Source organism: Chamaea fasciata, unplaced genomic scaffold (assembly GCF_029207755.1).
Source record: "Chamaea fasciata isolate MVZ Bird 193981 ecotype frontalis unplaced genomic scaffold, bChaFas1.0.hap1 SCAF_9, whole genome shotgun sequence".
In the NCBI taxonomy this organism is placed as follows: domain Eukaryota; kingdom Metazoa; phylum Chordata; class Aves; order Passeriformes; family Sylviidae; genus Chamaea; species Chamaea fasciata.
Genome location: NW_027094094.1, coordinates 24,617,209 through 24,643,324, shown reverse-complemented (window position 1 = coordinate 24,643,324; position 26,116 = coordinate 24,617,209). Strand labels below are relative to the sequence as shown.

The following is a 26,116-nucleotide window of genomic DNA, read 5'->3' as shown; positions in this document are numbered from 1 at the left end:
CTAATTAGCCCTTGTATTCAGAATTAACTCTAAATTAAATTTACAGAGTTACCACAGAACTGGTTTACTCTGTCAACTATGAGACAACTCAATGTGTTTATTTCAATCATAAGTAACACCTTTGAGATCAGCTGGTCTGTTGGGCCATTTCAGTGATTCAGGACTTAATTTTCTTTGGAGTTGATGAAAGAAGAGGAAAGGATTTCCTTTGGAAATACCAAATGCCTGAAATGAACTTTGACACAGAACAGAAGAAACCATTTTCTGAAATGAACAGAAGAAATAGTGAATTTTTAAACCCATTTTACTGCTGAGCTCAAACAAAAAGACCTTGCACGATGGGTGAGAAATATTTAGATAAATTGGTCCATTTCTGGAGAGCAAGACAGGAGAAAAGAGGCAAAAATGTTTTTCTTTTCTTAGTGAAAGGCTTTTTGAGACACAAAGCAGCTACAAATCACTCTGAATCTGCTCAACTGACAACTGACAAAATCGGGATGTTCAAAAGGAAGGAAACCAGCCAACACTGGGGCTGCTCAATGGGATGCATCTGGAAGCAAAATTGCATACAATTTATGAAAAATGCTAGCTTTGGGCAATTTCTCTGTAAACTCCATTTTTGAGAAAATTTTAGGAAGCGTTAGACATCTACTGCCAAACCAAACAGCCGTGTCTAATTCCCTATGAAAATTCCATCTCAAATGTTAGCCAAATACCTCACCTCCTGTCTGACTCCCTTCCACCTGCACTTCTCACACTTTAAAGAACAGTAACCCCAAAGGTACAGCAATAAAACTTCCCAAATTGTCTGAGAACTCAAAGTGACTCTCACATGGTCTCAAGTGGTATGCTGCCATTCTTCTCCCTAATGCCATTCACTGAATTAATTTTTAATCACTCTGCACATTCTTGAAAGCTTATGAATATTTATAGCATTTTCATATACTTTATTAATATTTCTCATACCCTTTTTGAAGCCAATTATGCTCTGCCATCAGGTTACAATTCTGTCCATGATTAATTCAAATAAACTTGGGAGCATGGCAGGTTTTATTTTTAAAATCCACTTCTACTTAAGAGGAATTTTACAGAATATGGAAGAAGGGATCAGATGAAGATGTTCAGTAGGTGAACATATTAGAATAGAATGCTGTAAAATGCTGCAGTACTTTCAGACTGTTATACAAATTAAGTAGTATGTGAGGAGAAATGAGAGATGAAGAACTTCCCACTGTGTTATGTTTATTGCTGAATACAAACATGATTACAAAAAGCCAGGAAAGAAAAGTATGTGAAGAGGAAGATAGTAGGTTAGCTTTCCACTGATGTCATCGACCTCTAAAGCAAAAATGGGGTTTTTGTAAATGCTGGCAAGTGGTACTGTTTTAAGCTCTGCTAACCACTAACTATACAGAACAGCTTGAGAAGGAAGAGAGCAGAAAACAGAAACACAGAATATCAGGAAAAAAATCCATATTGGAATGGTTGTAATATGTTCACCTAAAATATAACTGCATCGCTACCAACACCAAAAAATATCCGTAACATAATATTTTCAGTGGGTGCAATGGTCTAAAAATATCAATCAATGCTGCAAAAGGAGTACTTCATTGATCAGTCTGCTGCTGCTGAAATGCCATTGTGGAACCTGGTGCTGCAGAAGATTTGCTCTGCAACTCTGTGTGTGTGCATGTCTCGGTTCTGCTCTGCAGGAAATTGCTCTTGCTAAATCAGGAGCTGCTATACAGCACTCCTGGATTATTTCATGTACAGTGACCCAGCAAAGGTGAGCCAGCAGTGAGACAAAGGCACAGCAGACACCTGGACTCTTTCTGGCACTGCATGGAAGCAGACATGCAGGGCACAACGCCGTGCTCCTGAGGCATCTCCAGGGAAGATCAGCACGGTGGGCAATAAGCACAGCTCTACATGGAGATCCCAATCCAACCCTGGGAAGCAGGGAAGTAACACAGCACCACATTGTGCTGCCCAGGGCTCTGAGCTGGCTTGCTTGATGCCAGCTGGTCAATCTCTGCATGGTGTTGGATCCCATGGACAGGAAACACCCTCCTGGGCTTACTTAATAGCAGCCCATCAGGACAACAAAATGGGAGGAAATGCTATTGGATCCAGATGATCAATCAGCAAACAAAGAAGAGGCAGTTACATGAAAACATAATCTGTTCTGGGCCCAAACCATAGTGACAAAACTGTTTTGCAGAAAATTAAGCAATCAAAAATTTGCGAAGAAGTTTTTTAAAGAATTTTAGTGTTTCTTTGGGAAAAGTAATTTTAGAGAAATAAGTCAGCACAACGGGTGCTCTGAGGAGGATAAAAAGGGACCCAGAAAAACCTGTAAGCTGACCTAGGCAAAAGTGACATTCTCTCAAGAATTACCCTAATTTTTTTTTTCTTTTCTTAATCCAACAGAAACAAAGTAAAGGAAAATACTTAGGAAATTCATTTCGTAAGGAACTTCCAAGGCATGCAAAATATTTTATCTCACTAAAACTTCTGTGATTTGCAGAGAGAAGAGTAAAAAGTGAACAGTAATAATTTTAGAAGTAGATATCTAAAGGTGCATATTTTGAAATCCTCCTATTATCAGAGTGTTTTGCCCCTCGAAGTGCAATGCCACCCAAATGTGTATTTTACTCCATTTGAGCGTAACAAAAACATTGCTTTAGTCAGATGCTCTCTTTCAAGGCAAACTTAGAAGGTAACAAGATGCTACCTAGCAGAAAATCAGGCCTAAGTAGTGCGCTTTTACAGTCCTTTAGAGGTTTTTCTCCTAAATAAATAATCTTTAGCTTTAGAGTCTGCCTGGTGAGTAGTCACAAGCATCATTCACCCCAGAGAGAAAGAAATGTAAGTGTCTGATCCTGAATTAAAAATGTCTACAAACATTCCTGTACCATGCTTATCAGACATGGGTATAGCTTAGCTGTGGCTGCTTTGCCTCCTCTCCATCACAGGTGGAGATTCCAGCATATCCATCTTCAGGGTCTGTTTCCCTAATGATGGAAATAAGCTTGTATCTTGGCACTGAAACTGACTGAGCTGACTGGAGTTCTGTCATTGATTTCAACAGGATAGAGGTCAGGCATTAAATTCCCCTTCCTTTCTTCCACTCCATCCCTCACCTGCCACTCAGTGTTACGGACAAGTGATGAACAGAACTGAGAAGTTCAGGTATGACCATTATCTGCAGCAAACTCTACTAACTCGTGTCTATATATTCAAAGTCAATCATGTCATATAAACACATCCAACCCCTGCTAATTTCAACAGGAATTATGTACATAACTACCTCTGATAACCTTTTATTTAGATTTACTTCAACAGCAAAAATCTTAGGTACCACTGCCAGTTGATGGCGCCACCCAGACTTCTCCCATGTTTCTTTGCAAGAGTAACGGCTTTGGTTCCTACATACCTTGCTGTGCTTCCTCCCCCAGCTCCATAAACAAGCACACAAACCAGAAAGTATTTCAGAATTTACACTTACACATCACTTTGTGTTGTGTAGATATGGTCAAATAGGGACTCTATGGCCATCCATTTCACAGGGATTCGACCCTAGGAGGTAAAAAAGCAGTAATGGTTAGAAAAATAAGTTTCCAAGTGAAAAAAACAAGGTATTATTTTCAAGATGGTAAAACACCTCTGTCCATACTACAGCATTTGCCAACGCACTTCTGATTTGGCATTTCATAATAAAAAAAATGAGGAGAATAATTGTAGTTTTTAAAAGAACTAGTTCACGTCTTTTCACACACTTCAGCAATCTAATTATGCGCCATAACCTGGTGTGGCTTTTTGCAGGTGGTCACCAGTTTAAGTCAGATAAACTCAACTCTTCTCTGAACAAAGAATTTTGAAAATGTGCAGATGCCAAAATGATGAGGAATGATGATTAAAGAGGAAGAGCTATCTCATTTATGATGCATAAATAGAAGCACCTGGATGTTACAGATACCTTTGGTTTCAGAACGGAACCTGGACAGTCATATTTGGTTCCCAGTTTCTAAGTGGAATCTACAAGTTGCTATTTTTCACTGGCAGAAGTTCAGTGGGAAAATCTGAGAATTCCGCCCCAAATATTCATGAAAATCTAGGTTTGCAAAATTTCCAAGATGTTTCGTAACTTTCACAGTATGATCAGCATTCATATGCCTTACTTCTCATTCTCATGAAATCCATATATATCTATGCAGAAAGTATTTCAGTAGGATTGGAAACTTCTTCTTCCTTCTCAAATTCTTCTTTTCCCTGCCTCCCCACCCAAGCAGACAGATGCTTGTTAGGCTCTGAATAATACTACACTGATGAGCATCTCAGAAGTAAAGAGCAAATATCTGCTCAGTACATCATGCCTCACCAAATGAAACTAAACTGCAAAACTACCTTTATGTAGATGCATTACTCTTGAAATACAGAGCAACTGGTATAAATCAATGTAAAACCACATCCATCAGAAGATAGCTAAATGAACATGGCAATGCCCTTTTACATAAGATCATGTCTTTTAGAAGTAGTTTTTTTTTCTTCACAACTCGTTCTGACTTATGCAGCATTCACACAAACTGGCCTTTAAAAACAGGGAAAGCTAAACTAAAAATTCACAGTATTTATGGAAATCTTCTCATAAAATTTTAAAATTTTCACACAGAAAAAAATTCTGTTGGCACTCTTTCATATAAAGCCATAGAGGGAATTGAACCACCACTGCTCATTTGACACAGTCAGTGGGAAGCTGTGTTCCTGAACATCACAGTCTAGCCCAGGACTGACTTGTGGAAGTTGTGTGGAACTTGCTATAAATTGTCTGTATCTTTTTCAACTCTGGTAATTTTAGTTTATATTTTTAATTATAAGTAGGAAGAGAGAAAAAAAAAGATGGGTTTTTTTGTTTGTGTTTGCATGTAGTTTGATGAGAAACTGGATAAATAAGGAGTGGAATGAGAGGACTAGATAAATGAGGAATGAAAAAGGAAATAGTTACTTTAAGATGATACATATTTTACATACATACATATATATGTGTATGTATTTCCATCCCACTGGTTAAGCTCATGATTTTGCTTCATTGTCATTTTTATTTCCTTAAAATAATTATCTTAAGTTAATAAAAATAGCCATTCTCTTTTTCATCCATGCTCAACTCCCACAGCATAAATTCATTTTCTTGACCAGGCAATAATTTCCACTACTGCTTTTAATACACACTGTACCTTGCTCCTCTTTACATAGGAATCTTCTTCATATACATCACGGGAGAGGCCAAAATCAGAAATCTTCATTTTGCGCCCTTCTGCCACCAACACATTCCTGGCTGCTAAATCCCGATGCACCAGCTTTTGGAAGGAAACAACAGGAATGTTTATGCTCCTTGTGGAGGAACCATCTACTCCACGACTATCATACACTGAGATCACCCCTTCCTTGCCCTACCTTCATCTCTGCAAGGTACTGCATCCCTCGGGATATCTGCCAGGCAAACGAGATCAGGTCTCCCATCGTTAAGGCTCTCTCATCAGGGTTATCCAAGTAACTGGAATTTCTGTTCCCATCGCTGCCCACGTAGCTCGGGCCGACTTTCCGACTTTCCCTGAGGAAACTGCGCAAGGAGCCGTACTTGGCGTATTCCACAATTAAATACAGTGGGCCTGAAATGAACAAACACACAGGTCAGCAAACAATTAACAGATAACCATTTTAGGGATTGTTTTCCAAACAAGTCTCTTCTAATCAGCACATTGTTTTGAACTGTCAGAGGCTCCAGACACCTCTGCCCTTTATGTAAAAACCACTGAGTCAGCCATGAAATAGGAGGATTTTTAGCTTAGATCCTTTATGCAAAGAGAATGAGTTTCAGGCTAAATCAAAGCAGAATGCTGACTCTTGCCTATAATCCCTCATCTAGATAATCGGAGACCAAAAAAACATACAACCCTCATACAAATTGGATCTGTGAAACAGCCTTAGAGAAACTTTAAAATAAAAATAATCTTCTTGAGCTTGTGATACTGAGTTCAAATCATCTGCTAATTCCAGCACTGTGTTTAAGGTGCCTTTTGAGAGCACTTAGAAACATTCTGGCATTGCAATCCAATAATTTCTCCTCCCCATTACCCACATGAATAATACCTACTCAGAGCTGTAATGCTAAATACATTTGTCTGCTGTATCAAAGCCCTCCTACCTCATACACTAATGAATTAACTTGATATTTATTAAAAGCCTGTGACTCAGAAACATTTCACTTCCTTTGGGATGAAAAATACATGGTACTGAAAAGAAAAAAAACTAACCCGCCCCACTGGCTCATTACCTTACTAAGACTCAGGGATGACTCACTCCTGAATTACATTCTCTGTCTACAACTAAAAGTGACAATTGCAACAGAACTTGGTGGACAAAGAAGGCAGGCCTTTGCCCAAGGTTGCAGAATCCATGCTGTGATTTTAGGCTGCACAACTGCAGATGCAAAAGGAAGAGAAGGTTGCCATGCCACTTCACTTTAAATGAGCAATTCCCATGCACAACAAAATTTGCTTCATTGGCAATTTATAGTACACGTGTCTGCAGATTCTTCCCCTTGAAACATACTTGTTGATGACTGTGGCTTTTAGAAACCATTTCATAACCAGATGGAGACAATAGTTTTATGACAGTGGAGGAAAACTGAGTATCGACCTAACCATTCAGCTATATTTGTCTATATATGGCTGTAGTTGCCTATTTACATTGTTCTAGCATAAATAATAACAAAAATAATGACAACTCAATTGAAATATAACCCATATTTGAAAAAACTGATTATTAATGTAATATAAAAATATAAATTGATTGAAGAGAATTCGTAGGAGACTTGTTAATTTAAAATAGCTTAAGAACCAAAATGTGCATTGAGGAAAACCACAGGAAGAATGCTACTTACACTAAATTAGTATTTCCCTTTGCTTTCAAGTACTGGTTTTTTTTATATTGCCCTCTTTTTTTCAGCCAACAGCAAATTTAAATGGTACTCCGCAATTATTAAGCAGTAGTTGAAATCCATCAACAAACTGCATTTTATTTCCATTCTGGATGGTTTCATCTTAATAATTAGCTTTTAGCATTTACCATCTTGACTGCAGGCTCCATAAAGTTTGATGACATGAGGATGGTTGACTTGTTTCAAAAGGTTGAACTCTGACAGGAGATCTCGCAGCTCACTCTGGGAAGCATTTTCTGCAGAAAGTGACCAAACACACAATTTTGGTTAGGAAAGCATCACTTAAGAGTTCTCCATGTACAGTCTGAAGTATGAGATCTACCATCTCTCCCGGAGTTACCAAGAGGTTAGAAAACTCCATACTTCCCCAGAGAAGAGAATTTTTCCCATCTCTGGTGTCCTGCAATCATTCACATCAGAACCAAGTGGATGTGACTGCTGCTGCTCTAGCTTGGTAGTAGCCTGCTCTAAACATTATTGCTCTGTCCTGATACAAATGACTGCAGAACAAGGATGTCAGGCAAGAATCGGGAGCAGAGCCTGTAATGTCTTAAAGATGCCATGAAATTATTACAGACCTTTTCTAGTGTTCTAAAGCAACTTCTTAGGGTGAATCAGTGCAACAAAAGCTTCAGAAGCGTATGAAAGCCAAGATCTCATGTTGATCAAACAAAAGAAGACTCACTCATTCCTTCTCCTAAATACATTTTCCGGCGGAGTAAAAATCCATTAATCTACTGGGCTTACTCTTGTAGCATACATCCAGATTTAGAGTTCAGAAGCTAAATGTACAGTTCAGACTGATTTTCCTGGGGGAAATGTATGCAGACTTCCCTGAGGTCAGTGAGAATCACGTGGCAACATATGGCTCCAAGAGGCCTTCTTAGCCTTTCAAGTGTTCTGCCTTTTTGCAGAATTCTTCAGACTGACAAGCTTCCTCTTTGAGTGCACCAGGGCTTGAAGGAGATCCCTAGGTCAGAGATAACCCTTCTTCTTCCTCATCCCTAATCTCTCTGACACACCAAACAGGCCTGGATAGTTCCTCCAGTATCATTACTGGGCACTGACAAGGATGTGTTCATCCTGATTTAAGGATAATAAAAACAAGTTTGGGTTCTGCTCTTTGGTACTGTATGTTTTTTCCGTAAAGACTGTGAGCACCACAGGATGTATTTGCCTAGTCATGTGTGACCAGTTTGCCTCCCTTATAAAAATAGTTATTCTGTTCTACTGTTATGTTTGTATCAGAACCATATGTTTGTACCTGCCTTATATTATCTTGTAGTCTGAATCTGCACTCAGAGTAGAGAATCTTCTACTGCAGGGAGCACAATATCAGTTGCCCTCTCACTACTGATAAAGACTACAAAAAGTTATGTAAAACAAAAATTAAGAATGTCAATTTAATGCCTGTAACAGAAGTCCTATTTTTGTAGTTCTGGAGCTGTGTGATGTGAACAAACAGCATAGAGCCAAGTTCCCCATGTACCATGCCTGTTTGTCTGCTGAAAGAACTAACTTCAAATGGAGACATTTAGCTCTAAAGCTTTATGCCACTTGTTACAACAAATTGTGAAAAAATTGTATTTATGTATTGGTTGGTGTTTACTCCTTTAATTTTATTGAAATGAGGGCATTCATATCAAGCAGGAGGCCAAGTTTAATTCATATGAGAAAAGTGGTAATAATGGGCTGTTATCCATCTGTTCCTTTAAACCTCCATCCATATCTCCCACGACTATTGTGGCTCAGCTAATTGCTCCCTGTTCTCTCCCCAGTACCTAATGCCAAGCTGTCACAGTAAGGAGAGTCCTGGCCTGGTCTGTTCTTAAGCAGATTGTGCCCATTTCCCAGCTGAGGCAGGAGATCTCTTTCATGCAGTAAGAGGCTACCCCATTAACATACTGGTGCGCCTTCCATTGATTGCCTTTAAAGATCAGTCAGTGTGTAGCAGTCCCGAACACTTGGACAAATGACCTGCTCTGAATCTGGTACAGAGAAAGCATGGGTGGTGTCGGCCTGATCCAAAATAACTGTGCTTTGTCCTTCCTGGCAGCATTGCAAAGGCCACTGAAAGCTAATGCACTGGTCCTTCAATTGTCATGTGTGAGCAGTAAAGTTAAGCCAATAATAAGCACATAAATACTTGCAAAATGACAAATGTTCTCTACAGTGAAGTTGGAAAATGGAATTTCAGGTGACTACCTGCAATTTCATTTACATTACAGAGGGATTCATTAGAGCCTGAAGCATTACTATAAATGTCAGATCAATTTATTAAAATAAGGTACTTAAAATAAAGGTTTACTCCTTCACATTGTCAATTCTTTCCTTTGTAATAGCTAGGGAAAACTGAATGTCAAATCATCTGCAAGGAAAAGCAACATTTTTACCACAATGTCTTGGAACCTGAACTCGGTCACACGTTCATGAAAATGTGCTAAAAAAAGGAGCGTCACTAAGTGCACAAATAAACATGAGATGAAGTAGTGAGTATTGTATTGACAATGTCATACAATACAGGTCATTACTTGAGTATTAAAAGTAACAGTTAATTAATCTTCACTTCTGAAAAATCTTAGTTCCTAGACTTCCTCCATATGACCTACTGTGCACTGAACCTCTTGCAATGAAGGCATGCACTGCATAATGCATTTATTTCTTAGGTAAAGTGGAGGGATATGCAGCATCTTTCCTCTCAAGGAGCAGCAAATGTGCTTTGAATATAGCAGACATGGTAATAAGCAGTATAACATCCTCCTGTAATGGCATGCTTTTCCTTACAAGCAGCAGCGAATGGTTCAGTGCATCTCATATTATAATCTTAACATTATCTAGGCATTCTGTTTGCCCCAGGTTTAAAGTCTTAGGCAAAACTGAAGACAGCAGGAGACAGCGCTGGGTTATTCAAGCCATTTTGACAGAGCTCCTACTGATTTGAAAAGCAGATCAGAAAGGGTAAAACTAGACAGAATTCTCAATCAGAAGAGTAAGTTAACAGGTCTGTTCTGTCTGAAGAGACATGATTATAACATGATTTATTTAAAAAGCTTTGTCCAAGGAAACTTGATAGAGGAAAAGAATCAGAAAAGCTTTAACAAACCCTGGCAGTATTTCCATCAATGCCAAACAAAACTGAATACATTTGCTATGTTAAGACAGAGGCTCCTTGCACATAATGATTTAGAATGACTTACTTGGATCAATGTGATGCTAACTGCTAAAGTCACAAATCTGCAGATTGTGACTGTCAGAATACATCAGAATGCTAGAAGAAAGAGAGGCTGTGACACTGATGAGTTTTTAGCTGACCTTTTGCTTTCACACTAGCCCCTCTAAAAGTCCATTCAGAGGTTAGCACAGCTAGTTCACAAATCAAGCCCCTATAGGAAGGTACCTTTTAACATTTTCACTGCCACAGTGGTATAGCCAGCCCTTCCCTTGAGTCGGAATGCTGTCGCCTTGACGACCTTTCCGAATTCTCCTTCTCCAAGAGTCTTGCCCAGAACCAGGTTCTTCCGAGGGAATTCCCACTTTGGATCTTCCTGCAGGAGAGAAAAGAAACCCTGTGAGATGAAGCAAGGAAAGGAGTGGCTATTCCTCAGGTGCACTGCAGTGTGCAGTGTTTGGTTGCTCTTTTGATTAGCATCAGTGTGTTCTTATTTTTGGATACTGAGGTATTTTGCAAATGGGTTTTCCCTTACCTGAAAACAACTCCTTCAAAACAGGCTGCACATGAAGTCTATGGATAATGGATTATATTTATAGGTCTGGGAAACTGGGTACAAATGAAAAATGAAGTGATACAGGATAAATGCTTGCTTTCAGAACAACTCTGAATGTGTGACTTTCATGGAAAAGTAAATCAGTTTTACTCACAGAATAAGGCTTTCTCTTAAGGACTGACAAGAGACAGAAATCATCCTCTAACGAAATTACTACTAATAAGCCTTAAGGTTGCAAAATTATGACAGATGTACAAACCAGTCAAGAAACTAAGGCAAACAGAGCACAAGGTCTGTGAAGACTTCACCAACAAACACTCCAATAGATTTGATGGTGCCATATAAAGTGGCTGCGTTTCTCTACCATGTTGGTTCATGAAAACACCCCATCCAGGAATCCTGGGTAGTGTGTGATCCAAAGCAGGAAAAAATAAAGGTATGACTGTGATTAAAAGTCCTTTAATGTGGGTAGAGCTCCCACACCAACTGAGATCTACAATCTGTGTATCAGAAATCAGGAAGAGCTCTCAGGAGGGATTTTTTTGTAATGTTTTAAACTTAGCCTTGTTGTAGTATTCTGACACATCATAGAGAGTACAAACCTGCTGATGGTTATTACTTAACAGGACAAGGTTAAAAGTAAAACCACAGTGCTGTCACATGCTGTTAAATTAGTAAAAATCATCGGCTTAAATTAGACCTAAATTGTTACAATATATTAAAGAATAAAAACGGAAGAACATACTGGCCTTATAGAACAAATTAAAACGTTTATCCAATTACTCATGAAGTATCTTCAGTGCACGTGATTTCCAGTGCTGTTATTTGAAGGTAGTGGGTGTTTCCACGAACGGACTGCCTTCCTGTCACACCATCTGTGTGCATGAACAAGGCTGACACCAAAACAGAGCATGCAAAATGGCTTACTGGGATTTTGAAGGTGTCCACAGACACCTGGTTCTCCATGGAATCCAGGGACGGCCGGCGGACGTTGCTGGAGGAGTAGCTGATGGGGTAGGACTGGGCGGGGCGCCGGAACGTCATCTCGGCCGAGGCGATGGGCGCCTTCGGGGAGTTCTTGTGGTAACGGTGGATGCAGTAGAAGGAAACCAGCACCGAGATGACAAAGCACAGCACCACTGCCCCTGTGATCACTGTCTTGCACACCTCATCGCACAGTTGCTCTGTGGACCAAGGAGAGCTTCTTAGAACTTTCCTTGTGGTCTCTTACTTCAGCATAATCATTCAGTTTTAAAGATGCAAACTGCTGCCCTGATCTTTTCCGCCTTCTGATGTTTACATTTTTGTACTAGAGTTTTCTCACAGACTTTCAAAAGTAGATATAGCAACTGCCCTTCTTGTTTCAGAAACTGTTCTAGATATTTTTGCATTCCTCTCTGAGAAAGAACAATTGATGGACTTCTAGTTTACCAGTGAAGTCGAAGAGGTATCAACCTCATTGCCCAATCCCTGATCAAACTCCAAAAACTATGTAAGTCAAAATCCCAAATAAACTTCCTCTTTTTCTACTCTAACAACCTGACAATGTGAGTATAGTTCTTTCATGTCCATCTAGCGACATCAAACTATTTCATGCTATGTTTATTATTAGCCAAAATAAAACAATCTAAAATATCCATTATCTGTTTCAAACAACCGCACAAAGCTTTTCTATTTAAACAAAGGTCAAGGTAAAAAGTAATGCACTCCTCCTCCTAACACCATGGGTGACAGTTATCTCTGACATTTTGAAGGTGAGATTTTTCAGAAATTATCAGGAAGCTGGAATTATTTGAAATAACAGAAATCATTATTCTAATTCTCCTAGCTGCCTCTGCAAATATCAGGTAAGTCTCACTGAAATGCAAATGCTGCTGGAAATCAAAGGATGACTGGCTTGGTTGTCAAGTAGTAAAGAATAAAAAAGAATCCTTAGCCAAGGCTACAAAAATAACCCACCCTGGAAATTTTCAAGCTCCATAGTGGATGTCAAGGTGCCAGTTCCTCACTAGTTTTGTATTAGCAGTCTCTGACCAAAGATACTATTTGTTAACATGGCCGCAAGCGTAGACTGTTCTATAGTACGCATTATATATACAAAGAAAAAGATTACTCTGTGAACAGCAGACAGACTTACCTTTGATATCATCTTTCTCACAATAACAGTTCTGTCTTGGGAAGCAGTAACAAATCCCATGTCCTGACTTAATTCCAAGATTTCCAATGCCCTTCCCATGGCCACCAATAATGTTTCCACCTAATCAAATACAGACAACAGGCTAAGATTCTTACATGGAAGTAAAGGGAAAAGAAAAGGCTGTTTTCCATGGGTTTACCCCAGTATGAATCTGAAATTTGACCGGGGAGCACAGATAATGACAGGGACTCCTGAGGGACACGAAGACTCTAAATTGTGACATTTCTGAGATTCTGAAATGGGAGACCTTGCACCGTTTAAACATTAGTCCTCATTAGCAGTTACTGAATTCTGTTCTTGCTTCTAAAGCAAATTTCCCCTTACCTTGGAAAAGTCAGCCTGCTGCTCTAGGCATCATTTGTTCCACTGTCAAATAGAGGTAACAACACTTAAACACCTCTGCAAAATGCCACAGGAAAGTCTAGTCAAAGCACTAAGAGTAAATGCCAAGTCCAAGTGTTAGAAAAATGAACCTCACTATCTAAAATGCGTTATTTAGTATTAGAAAAAGAAGAGCAGAAACTCATACTCTTGCTTTCAAGTAGTTCTTCATGTAGAGTAGCTGCATTTCCAAGTAAGTAATTTTTTTCTGAATATGTTTTAAAAATGACCATTAGTAGTGACATTTTTATCTCTAAAATGCCTTAACCACAAACAACCTTTTACAGACAGCTCGAGTGGTTAATTTTGAAAGAGACTGCTGAGTCACCGCCCTCTGAGCTGACACTTAAAACATTGGTGTTCCCAAAAATTCCTCATTATCCTCCCTGCCTTTCCCCAGCCAACTTCCTCCATCATGAAGAGGTGATGAAATAAAGTTTCCATTTGCCACAGAAAATCCTATGTATTTATCTGTATCTGCCTATGTTTGAAGACCTGGAAGAAGAGGGAAGCAGGGAATGAGCCAGTCCTACCTAACCTGCTCTTGAGCAGTTGCTTACAACATGAACGTCTCTTGCTCAGAATGCAATTTTAGGTTGCCTCTATATGATGGGCACAGCCACAGCCCCAGCTGCTTCAGCTGAGTGCCCTTGAATGTAATATTCATAGTGTTACTGTGAGAAAGCAATTTTGGGACTCGAGGACATAGCCATCATAATGACAAATGAATTACAAAAATAAGCATTTTCACAACTGTCTGTACTTAAAGAATATCCTTGATCTTAACCATCTTGGCCTATTAATTGTTTGCCATTCCCTAAGAAACGTCCCCTGCCAGTAAAAGCTGATAAAATGGTACTCCTGCAGCTCTGAGCTCCCAGAACACACTCGGTTTTTTGTCTGCAAGTATACTGCTTTTGGGCACCAGCCCAGGTTCTCAATTGTGTCAAGTCATGTACACAATTATTCAACTCAGGCGTTAAAAGGGCATGCATAACATCCTGAAAACTTGTCTCACTCGCCTGCTTATTATCCAGTAAGACAATATTTCTTTCAGGCTTCTGTTGAGCAAAACATTTGATGTTGCATATGTTGTACATATTTTAGCATTGCAGCCCCTGGCACAAATATTTCCACTTCCAAAATGACAAATGATTTCAATTATTACCAATAAAGAATTCTTTTCAGATGATTAAAGATGTTACTTGCATTTCCTTCACGCATTTCTGCTACTTAAGGGATTGTTTTTGTTCATTCTGATGAAATAATCATCTTTCCGATAACACTAATTTACAATACACAATCCATTCTTGCATGTAAGAAATACAAAGAAGCCTCTTTAGTAATTAATTTTATAGAAGAACATTGAGTCCCAGCCTGTGAGAAAATGCTAGTTCCTCTAAGACTCCATTTTAAAATCTAAACTTGGAGCATACTGTGTCAGAGTCAAAAGAAGCATTCAAGAAACATGTATGTCTTTATTCCTGAATTAGACTGTCAGATAAAAAGATCCACTTAAAAATCATCATCCCACAAAAGATGGAAATTGCTCAAGAGAATTACACTGTTTTTTCTACCCTGTGTATCTTCAGGGTGAGTTGTGAACTTGCAAGTATTCACAAGCATATGAGTGGAGTGTAGAAATGTATGCTCAAGTAAAAAGAACCAACACAAATACATTTCAATTCTTCTTTCATAAACTCTGCTCATACAAGTCTCTGCCTGGATCTTCAGATAGGTAAGGCATTGGATCATTCTGATGGCCACCTCTCAAAAAAGGGCAGGTACATTTCCCCAGATGATCTTTTGTAAACACATTTATTTTAAATAGAAATTTGTTTCTTCTCATTTATTTACCCAGGAGTTCAAAAAGGGACGGTTCCTACCATACTGTACTTGAGTTAGGAAGTGGGGCATTAATGTGCCTGGAATCTATACCTCTTGAGCAATACCTCCACTGAAAAACACCACTGTGAATGAACAGGGAGCAGAACAGGAATTACTGAGAAAACCTTACCCTTCCATCAGTCAGCCAATGGGTGTTACCTGCCTGGCTCAAAAAAGGTGTTCAACATTAATCCCCATAACCTTAACCTGCTTCTGTGATTCAAATGCAAGGGTGACAATGCAGAGATGTTGAGCTTGTAAAAGTATCTGCACTTGGGGAAGTGACATTTGAGAAGCAATCAGAGGTGAAACAGAAAAGCCCATCCTAAAACATTCCCTACTTGTGCAGTCTTGGGGACACACAGCCGGGTCTCTGCCCTCCACCACATCACAGATGCCATCTGGACAAGTCTTGATGCTCGGGGTGCACGTGGAATAGTTTGTGGTGATCCCTGTTAACAGAGAAACAGCTGCACTAATACCACGAGGAAGGAAAGTTCATTGCATCTTCTCAGGGCACACTAACACTCCAAAGCACAGGTTATGGTGCTTTTTAAAACTAACACCTATGACTACAAACATCTGCTAAAGTAACAGGCAAGACAACAGACAAAGGCAACTGGAAGAAAAACAATTTTTTGCTATCTTGTCTGCTTTTGACAGCCCTCTGGTCATGTCACTTGCAGTTACTGTGAATACTGCTTGAAAAAGAGCTGGCTGACCACTTTGAGACTGAAGAGCAGCTTTCACAACTTAGGATTTCTCTACACAGTTTCACCCACTTGAATACAAGGGTTACAAGTGGCTGTAGAGAATTCATGACACTTACACAGTTTGAAGGATCAAGCACCGACACAGAATCGTTGTTCCGCAAGAGCCAAGTGCTGTCACCCATCAGATCTGTGCTACAGACCACAGAAAGACACTGCTTTGTGCTCACTCTCCGCTGGGTGCACCTGCTCCAGCCCTGCTGCAAGCTCAGTTCACTACCTGCTGCCTTGTCTATCGTGTTCAGCATCACCAGAGACCAGATGAAGAATGGCCCTTCCAACTTCCCCTCTTTTTCCTTTTTAGTGCATATTTCATATGGGTATTATGATTACTATTTTTAGCCCCAGCTTCTGTGAAGTTTACCATAGCACATTTTCCAGCCAGAATAAACCAGTTTGTATCTATGGAAGTCAAATGCACAATTACAACTAAAGAGAAGTTTGGCTTCACACAACATAAATGTACCTTTCCCACTCCCCTGTCTCCACTGGCATCTTCCTGTTAGCACTCCCAGGCCACCACACTCTTCACATTCAGCACGGTGCTTACTTATAGCACAAGAGTCAGGGCAGTCCTCCTCTTTTTTTAAAACTGTTGGGGAAAATTCAGGACAAGGGAAATGATGGTCAGGGGATCAGCTCAAAACAGGGAAACTCTGTTTTTAGGGATAGATAGGAAGGAAAAATGAAGAAAGCTGTGAAAACAGCTGAAAACTGACTGACCCAATTATCAGTAAACTCAGAAAACAATTAAAGAAAAGCCCCGGTGTTCATTTCTGTGAAATAAAAAATAAACAGCAAGATCATGAAGACATGGTTACGTCTGCTTGACAGCACACTGTCATTGCCTAGAACTATAGATATATGCAAACACACTGATAAGAGAAGAATGGAGAACACAAATACAGCTTCATACAGAACATTTAATTAGGGGAAGATATTTAGTTCTTGGGCTAACACAGTAGTAACCCAAAGAGCACCAGCTAGAAATGTGTGTTTTCAGACAGTATGAGGCTTGTACAAAAAGAAAAGTCCACTGCACGTTTTTGGGTTTTTTTTCTTCAACCCATTAGCTCTTGCCATAGTTGTTCTGATCTGATAAAATATAGCAGGTGTTTATCAGGTACAGTTGTACGGTTTTGCATAAAATGCAATATAGTTTGCAGAGAAATGAGTTTGTTTCCAGTGAAATCCTGCTCTGTGAATGTTACAGGATATTTCTAACTTTTTTCCCCATAAAGGTGGGTCATCACACTGCTCTAAAGAATTTGAATTCAGTGTAATTGCTACATGAATATTAAGAAAGCTATTAAAAATTGTATAGAGAAGGGAGGAGAAAAATCAGTGAACATACTTAGGCCATATAGTTCTTTCTTCACATAGATAGATAAACACACACATACATATACCTATAGACACTTTCTCTTCTTCCACAGGAATATGTGAAATACAAAATAAAGGTCACACACACCAAAGATTCTTCTAAATCAAAGGTCATCATGAATATTATGAATTGCATATAATATTCCACCTTTCTGCGCATTAGTTCTTCAAACAAATAGCTACTACAGGAAGGTACAAATCAAAAGTCAAAATCCAAACTCTGTGACCCGTTTCTTTTAGCTCAGAATCAATTTCATTGTTAATGCCATCATTTTACAGATCACCCTGCTAATGCATCACCTCATACTAGAAACACTTCTTAATAAATACAGAGTTCTGAGTGGGTACTTACGAGTCCCTTCCAGGACAACAGTGAGGAGGGTTTTGGTGTGTTTCCTGCTCTGCCTGTCTGTAGCTTGAACAGTGTATTGTATTTCCCTGCACTCAGGTCTGCGCAGCACAGAGGAATCGTTCACATAGAGGCTCCCAAATTTGTCCTCTCGGCCTTGCAGAATGCTGACAGGATAGCAGCTGGCGTTGGGGGACAGCAACTTGTAGGTGATGTTTACACCACGGAATTTCATGCAGTTTTCAATGCAGATCTTTCCTATCTAGGCTCAAACACCAACAAAGAAATCACAGACAAGAACAAAACTCGACACAAAAAATATTTAGTGCTTCTTAAAAATATTTGAAATGAAGTGAAGCATACTATACCTGGCCAAATTCAGTGTTTTTTCTGGTTTTACAGATTTGTTATTTTCCTACAAATGCAGTAGGTAAATGCTTTAGATGTGATTCATTCTCAGTAAAAAAGAGACATAGAGCATTACTGTTGTCTTCAGACTAGCAGTGGAAATGCAAAAAGCCCTGACATGGACCCAGTGGTATTTGATGCCTACTGCTATGGTCAGCAGTGTTCAGTGAGAGAAAGACCCTGTGACTTGGGAAATTCTGAGTTCAATCTCTGCTCTGTCCCAGGCTGACCACTGAAAAAAACTTTCGTCATCTCGGAGAAATCATCGAGTTCAGAGCGAACAAAGCTGAGACTCTCTTCAAATAACATGGAAATTGCTATTACATAATTTTTATAATATTACAGTCGAACAGTTTCTGGCCAGAAGAGCTCTCTGAAAGCCTTAAAAGGAGTAAGAATCTCATTGTTTCCATCTGCAATTTTAAAACATTTTAATCTAAAAATGAAAATATGTCGGTTTGCCATATTTGAACTTCTGTGTGTCAGAGTATCTAGGCTAGAACTCTCCTCAGTCTAAAACACATCATCTAAGAAGCACAGGAATGTGAAGCCCCATCTCCTGTCCAGCTCCTAAAGGAACTCATCCAAAGCTCACTTCGGTTTTTCCATTTACAAGAGTGGGATTTCGATCAGGCCCAGAGGCATTGGCTTTCTTTGCAGGGAAAACCACAATGTGAAGGGTGGGGTGTTATTGAAAGGAACTTGGTGATGGATTATTTTCAAATGTTGCAGTGAAGGAATGTTTCCAAGAAGCACCACTGCTGTTAAAAGCATATCTGTACATCTTGGTTTCAGCATTCTTACTAAAGAATGTTATTTAAAAAAAAAAAGTTTTTGTGTACAAAGACCCCTTCCCACGAACCTGGACTATTTAAAGTCAGAGAGGAAGCCTTTGCAGTTCTTGAAGCACACTTTGTTATAGGATAATCCCACTTCATCTAAGTTATTCCCATTCACATCACTGATGGGTCATTTGGCACCGTTCCTGCCGGGATTTTAGGTGGCAGGATAACACAGAAAGACTATTGAAGCCATCAGAAGCAAGGCCGTTCCTTTCTGGCCGCCTTCTCTCACAACATGCTGGGACTGGCAGGAAGAAGACGACAAGATTTCCACTGTTCATAAACTGTGTCTAGACACAAGGTCTGGACACGTCCCTTCCAGAAGCGCATCACCGCAGCTTTGGTGCCGCACTGCAACTGGCAGCGCTCTGCTACTGCTCGGGTGGTGCTCCTCCCAGGCAGCAGGAGAACACAGTGCTGACACATGGCAGTAACCTTTAACTACATTAAACTGCCCTTTCTGTCTACTCTGTCATAACCGCTCTTTCCAGGCACCTTTTTGATCACAGCAACTTCCTCCAATGGGGTTGGAGAAGACCCCATAAATTTTTCAGGGTCACTGAAGAGCAGATTATCCCTGGAATAGCACATTGGCCAGTTTTGCCCTCTCTGTATGATTTGAGAAGAAGCTATAAAGGCCTCCCGCAAGAAATTTCTGTGAGAAAGATAGACTTTCTCCTTTTGCCTTATTCCGCTAAGGAAAGCCCAACCTTGTAACTTTGCCCTGCTCCACAAGTTCTGGAGCCAGCTCGGCTGTCAGGTGCAGCAGAGTACAACTCCAAGGGAAAAAGGTAAAAGCAGCTACTTCCCCCTTCTTGTGACGGTGAAAACCCAAGTAATCAGGGTAAAGGGTAGTCAGGTTTAACATCAGCTTATAGGGGAGGAACCTACAAATTTGCAAGACTCTCAAATAGTTAACACAGAAATACCATTATTAGAAATAACAGAAAAATCCATCTTTCAAGTTCCAGTGTTTAATAAAGTCTGGGTAATGATACTGTTCCTCTTCACTGAATTCCAGGGACATTTCGACATATAACCTCTCTAAAAATCTCAGCCAGTGTTATTCATCATTTGTCTCAGTAAATGTCAATAAAGCTTTAAGTCCTTTGATAAGTTAAATGCCACTGGGCAAGCCTGCACTGTCAGGCCATGCTTCTGTTACACAATCCATTTAGCTGCTCAAATAGACGAATGGCATCAGCCCAGCAGTTAATAATTTCTTCACGCTCCTGTGTTTTCCTTAGGGCAAGAGACAGTTCAGCCTTCATATTGACTTGGCCCAGTACTTTCCCTGACTGCTCTGGCACATCAAGGCTAATTATGCAGCCAACTTTAATAATGTGCAGTGCTGGGGACTAATCTCCCTACACTGACTTGTGTTCCAAGCTGAGCACACTGTAAATTCAAACCCAGTTTCAGAAATAAGTGGATGACACTTTAACTAACTGAGAACACCATCTCCAGAGCCAGGATGAGTTTTGCACTTCGCTGCTCAAGAATCAGAACAAAATCTCTTTGTGAATTTGTGTTTAGGCAGCACAAAGAAAAAGATCACTTCCCAGAGACTAGGAGTTCTTGCCAGGAACAGTTTTCCCTGCTACTACTGCCACCCAGTGAAACTGCACAATTAGTGGGAAATGCCACTGTTTTCAAAGGTTCTAAATTCCTTTTCAGATGTTTGACTCTCATGACAATATTCAACACCAGTGGCTTTAAAAGTCAACCGGCTTTTTTTTTGTTTTGCAACCTGAAACTAAAAAAAATCCATATACTCCCAGATTTTAAAACTAAAGTGTTCAAGGTATGCACAGATAACCATTTTTGTCCAAATTTAATCTGGAACTCATTCATTCATAATAGCATTGTATGCATACACTTATATATAAAAACATGCACACAGAAAAAAAGCCCAACCAATTCATTAATCTAAATTCATACATACCTATCAGGTAAGTATCCACATTTGTTTCAATTACAGTCATGTTGTGGCACAGATATAAGAGTGCTAGATGCAAGGGTTACGCTATGAGTATCTTACATACCTGTGCTATTATTTCTTTCAAGGTGAAACCCAGGTTTCACCCTATCTCCAGGCAACAGGCGAGGGTAAAGCTTTCACAGTCTGGTGCTACAAAAGCCTCAAACCTAACATCAAAAATAATTTGATCTGCACAAAAAGAACAGACTATCCTCTGAAGTTTCTAACAGACTGTAAATCGAAAAATTGCAGCCACAAGGCATCATGAAATGTCATAAAGGAGTAGCTTTTGTAGTGAGGCTGCTACAGGAGCACACTTGGTACCTTTTTCTTATTAAGGATATTCAGTGCAGACTATGGACCAAATGTCCCTTGTCAGAGCAGAAGAATTTTTACTGGTCACGTACAGCCTGTTCTGTACTCTGAAGAGCTATCAAGCTGCAATGCATTTCATCAGATTAGATATAAGAACATGCAATACATCTAACTTCCCTTTTTCTTTCTTTTTAAAATTAGCCAGAGGCTTAAAGATTAATAAAGCTTAATTTCTCCATAAAATTCTTCTAATGAATTGGTTTTCTCTGCAATTGGAATGACCATATTTTAATCTCAGTCCTCCTGTCTCCTACAATAGTTACAAGGCATGCTTCCCAGCAGCTCTCCCAAAAGGGTTCATCACTGATGTTTCTAATATTCACTTTCATAATATTAATTACATTGAACCAGCTCCTTATTAACGTACATGTTCCATAGGAATTACATTGCAATTTTCACCTGATTAATGTCAACCTGTTAGGAAGTGTCTCTGGAAAGCATTATTAACGGCAGTGGTGGTGATTAAGCTAAAACAAGGGTTAAATTAGGAAACACATTAATTACTAACTAGCCATTACCTAAAGAAAAGCCATTAATATACTGAGACTCCAATGGCTGGACAAATTCGTTTTTTGTGCCCTTGACATTGTTGTAGTTACTCATGCCTAAGCCACTCATGGTTCCAAGTCCTCCTGTCCACAAGACGCTATTTCTCTCCATTAGTACCTCCACGTGTGGCCTCCCCTCTGTTATTATGTGGTGGGAGAGATAGTGCCCAGCCTGCTACCTCCTACATCCAGCAACAATCACACTGCCAACACGTTTTTCAGTGATTCTGCTTTAAACAGTTAACCCCAATGAGCACTGCAACACGTCTGGCCCCAGTGATCCAGACCTTACGCTCCATCAGAAAGGAGATGTGTAATCAACATGGTTCTTACTTGTGCGAAGCGTTCAGCATTTCTGTTCACTGTGAACTGGTAAGTGATGTTTGAAAACTGAATGCTGACAGGGAGGATGGAGACATTGAAATGAAGCATCACCGATCTTTCTGGGCCCTGAAATTCTGTGTCATTCACCAGAACATCCAGCTGGAAGGAACGATGCTCTGTGACTGAAATGCTTTTATTCAGTACCAGCTCTGCAAAGGAAAAGATTAGTCTATTAGCAACCCACATTATCTGCAAACGTATCTTTTAATACTGCAAGCCCAACAAAAACAGATATACCAAATTTAATTATACACATAACAGGAAAGAGAAAGCAAGTTAAATATGAAATATGTTTTTATGGAGTTATGCTCTCTGTCATTCAAGATGTTTGGGAGGTCTTCTTCCCTTCTACCTACCAAGCTGAGAATCCTAAAATCAAAACCTCTTGCTTATCAATTTATACATCACCATCCCATACACTCCCTATCACAGAGATGCACAAGCTACATTTTTTCAATACATATTTAAAACTCAGTGGTTTTTTTAACTTGAATTTTCTCAGCTTTCTTTGGCTCAATACTTACAAAATGCTCAGAAAAATGCAAGTGCTTATTGGTAAACTAACAAGCAACTTCTCCTTTATTCGAACAAAGAGTCCTTACTGTACTCGTGCCGAGTCCCCCTCACTTGGCTGCCATTTGGGCTGAAGTGGACTTCATCAAAGATGTGCTCTACACGAAACGTTTCACTGATCCAGGGATCATCAGTAATGATGGTTCCTGTGTATTTCTTCCTGCTGCTTTCAAGGGGATAAATAGGTGTGGTGTCTGCATCGTACACAGTCAGCGTGGAAAGAACAGTGCCCTGGTAAGGAACAATAAATGGCAGTGCTGAAGGACCTGAAGCTTTCTTCTCCTGATAACTGTTTTGAAGATTGAAATACTGGTCAAACAAGAGCTTACAACTTTCACACAAACCCAGGCAAATGTATTCATAGGTGCCTTGTCAAGACTTGTTCTAGTCAGGAGATGGCAGCAAACTCCCAAAATGAGTCCTTTCCCTTTCAGACACAAATACTATCAAAATGTACTTTGAAGGGAAAATTGACTACCAAGAGATTTTGTTGTTAGGTAACAGAAGTTCTCTTACGAAATACACATAATTTTATGCCCTCAAAAAAGTCTTCTCTATACCATTGACTTATGAAGCATCATTGCTCCTGCTGAAGAGCCCATCCAAGTAGAGTGTACTTCTCTACTGAAGCAAGGAGGGTGTGTGTGTGTGGGTGTGTGTGTGTGTGTGTGCAGGAGCACCAAAGGCACCCAGGGATACAGACCTCTTGAAAGCTCAGCTTGACATGGTAAGGGAAAAATGGGAGGACATCATTAAAACAAGAACCTGGAGCTTGCCATTAACAGCCTGGAAACTTCACAGGTGCAGTGGCTTGTCTGTAGAACTCAACCACTACTTACTACAGCAACCCAATAACTGTTTTGCACATAGCCCTGATACACTACATAGATTTGCATGTATGGGACAGATACACACACACACACTTGCTCTAACAACACAATTTTAATCCCCTGGAGGAAGCAATCCTGTAACAAACAGCACAGCTCAGTATGGAGAGATCCAGAGCAATGCTGACCACGGACTCAGCAATTGTCCATCCCAACCTTGGAAACTGCTCAAATTTTTTCACACTCTTTAAGTACTAACCCAAACTCCTCTTTCTTTGGGATCTAAGTAAGACATAACTTGGGGCAGAAGAATCCTACAAACAGCATTTAACCACCACAGATCTGCAGAGCATGGTGTGGTGGGCTCGTTGCCAAGATCCATTACCCAGGCAGAGCATGCTGCTTCCCGGGAGTCCTGCCTCCCACTGCCGTGCTCATACTGCAGGGAGAAGGAGAACATTACCAACATTACCTCTTTCCTGTTGAACTCCACGACAGCATCTGCAGTATCAGTGCCATTGGGAAGGAAGGGAGGAGAGTCATCTTCGTCTAACACGTTCACCAGGAAAGGCACCTCAACCTGCATCTCCCTGAATCCCTCTCTGACGGTGCACTTGGCGATGAGCTCGTATCTCTCCCTCTCCTCCCGATCCAGGCTCTGTGTCACCCGCACGCCAGTGGTGTTCTCGTTGTACCGGAAGGGAACACCCTCAGCTGCAAAACAGCCACAACACACACAGGCACAGTCACTTCCCAGTATAGGCTCTGATGGCTTTAATACCCTTCCATAGTTCAGTAAATCCATTTGGACATCATGACTGCACAACAAAAGACTCAGAAGTGAAACAAAGGGAACTTGAGTGGTTATATTAGGGTAGGGAGAAAGCATGGAATATATGAGAAGATTCTACAGTTTAGAAGCAGCACAATTTAAAGCTCAGGATATTCTTAGTCTACTTTTGGCAAATATAAAATTCTAAAACTGATCGTTTCTCTATGGAAGGGGATAGTCCTCCTTCCCATTTCCTCTGTATTATCTCAAAGGCAGAATCTTCAGGCTCAGTTTAGGTTTGCAGAGGAATTTCCTTTATAGAATCAAATCTAGAGGATCTACTACAAAAGAGATCTTTTAGCAGTGCAGCTGTTTGAATCTATTGCTGGTACGTGAGTGGCTCAGATCCAGTTTTACCTGCAAGCAATTTGTAGGAAATGCTGAGATTCTGACAGAGATGATGAACTGAGGGCAACTGGAGCTGATGAAATGTACCAGGTGGTTTATTCTCCTTGATGTGAAAGGAGAGATCCATTTCTGTGAAGCAAAGCTGCCTTGCTGTCAGGGAACTGCAAGCTGGTGCAGTAGCATTGATCAAAGAGAGGAAAACCGTGGTGCGCGTAGCGGAGTCACATTCCTTCTCTTGGAAAGGGTGAGATGAAAGGAAGACATACAGCATCACCTTGGATAATGGCATCCAATTTCCTACAGCTTCAGGAAGAAGAAATCACCATAAGAAATATTTTACAGAAGACAAGCCAACACTTCCTTATATTCTACCCTAGTCCATTATTCCATAAATGATCATTTAATCCTATTATGTGGCAAAGCAACTCTTCAATATGCCAGATGATGGTGGGAAGACCTTAAACCTTAATAATAATCCAAATAAGCCTAAAACTATAGGCCTTGGCACCAATTTTGCATTATAGAGTATCAGAACCAGTATCAGCATTCTGTCTGTAAGACAGAGACATAAAAACATGTCACTGGCAGTAATCAGCTCTTTGACAGGACTGCTTTTCAAAGGGACTAGAGCAAGAGCCGGGTAGAAACAAGAAAAATAATGCATGAGATGGCAACAGCTACTCAGGACAAACATTTCACTCACAGCATTCCAACAGTATGGACCAAAGTGTCTAGGTTCAGAGAACAGATTGCTTCATCATTTTGAAACATAAAGAGGTGGACCAAAGATAAAATAGAAGTTAAAATCAACCTATGGCATCTTCATCCTCAAGCCCTGTTTTGATTCCTTGGCTTGACTACAGACAGCACAGTAATATCTCTGTAATAGATCTAACTTACTTGAAAAGAAGTTCTAGGTCACTTTGATCTGTATGAACAAAACACGGCTCTCGAGTGTTAAGCAGCTATTCCTCCTTTGTTCAGCACAAATATTTGATATACATGAACAGCAAATACTAAAAATGGATGAAATATCAAACACTCAGCACTTCAAAAATAAACCATTAAGTGTCTGAAGTTGAAAATTTCAACATCAAGGCACCTAAGTCTGCAGGTAGTGTTGATATATGGATCTTACAAACTGAAGACAGTTACTACAGACTTTCTTCAACAGTAAAATTTCTGCAGCTGATCACAGTGGTACGCCATTAACTCCTCATCCATTTCCTCCTCCTCCACCTAATGACACCTAATTTCCTCATAGATCAAAATCACCAAAACCAATTTACTGCTACAGCATAAAAGA

At 40.0% G+C, this 26,116-nt stretch overlaps 1 protein-coding gene across 1 annotated transcript in view; it reads right to left on the bottom strand.

The window, feature by feature from the left end:
• RET (ret proto-oncogene) overlaps positions 1-26,116 on the bottom strand; it is a 252,913-nt gene that overhangs the window by 5,828 nt on the left and 220,969 nt on the right. Inside the window, exons 16-29 of the mRNA XM_066191532.1 lie at positions 24,820-25,113; positions 24,103-24,344; positions 22,833-23,034; positions 22,180-22,379; positions 17,696-17,954; positions 16,427-16,552; positions 15,532-15,642; positions 12,863-12,982; positions 11,653-11,909; positions 10,398-10,545; positions 7,129-7,236; positions 5,455-5,669; positions 5,235-5,357; positions 3,509-3,579 (exon numbers count right to left, since the gene is read on the bottom strand). Coding sequence (XP_066047629.1) covers positions 3,509-3,579; positions 5,235-5,357; positions 5,455-5,669; positions 7,129-7,236; positions 10,398-10,545; positions 11,653-11,909; positions 12,863-12,982; positions 15,532-15,642; positions 16,427-16,552; positions 17,696-17,954; positions 22,180-22,379; positions 22,833-23,034; positions 24,103-24,344; positions 24,820-25,113 — 2,476 coding nt within the window. The remainder of the gene's footprint in view (positions 1-3,508; positions 3,580-5,234; positions 5,358-5,454; positions 5,670-7,128; positions 7,237-10,397; positions 10,546-11,652; positions 11,910-12,862; positions 12,983-15,531; positions 15,643-16,426; positions 16,553-17,695; positions 17,955-22,179; positions 22,380-22,832; positions 23,035-24,102; positions 24,345-24,819; positions 25,114-26,116) is intronic.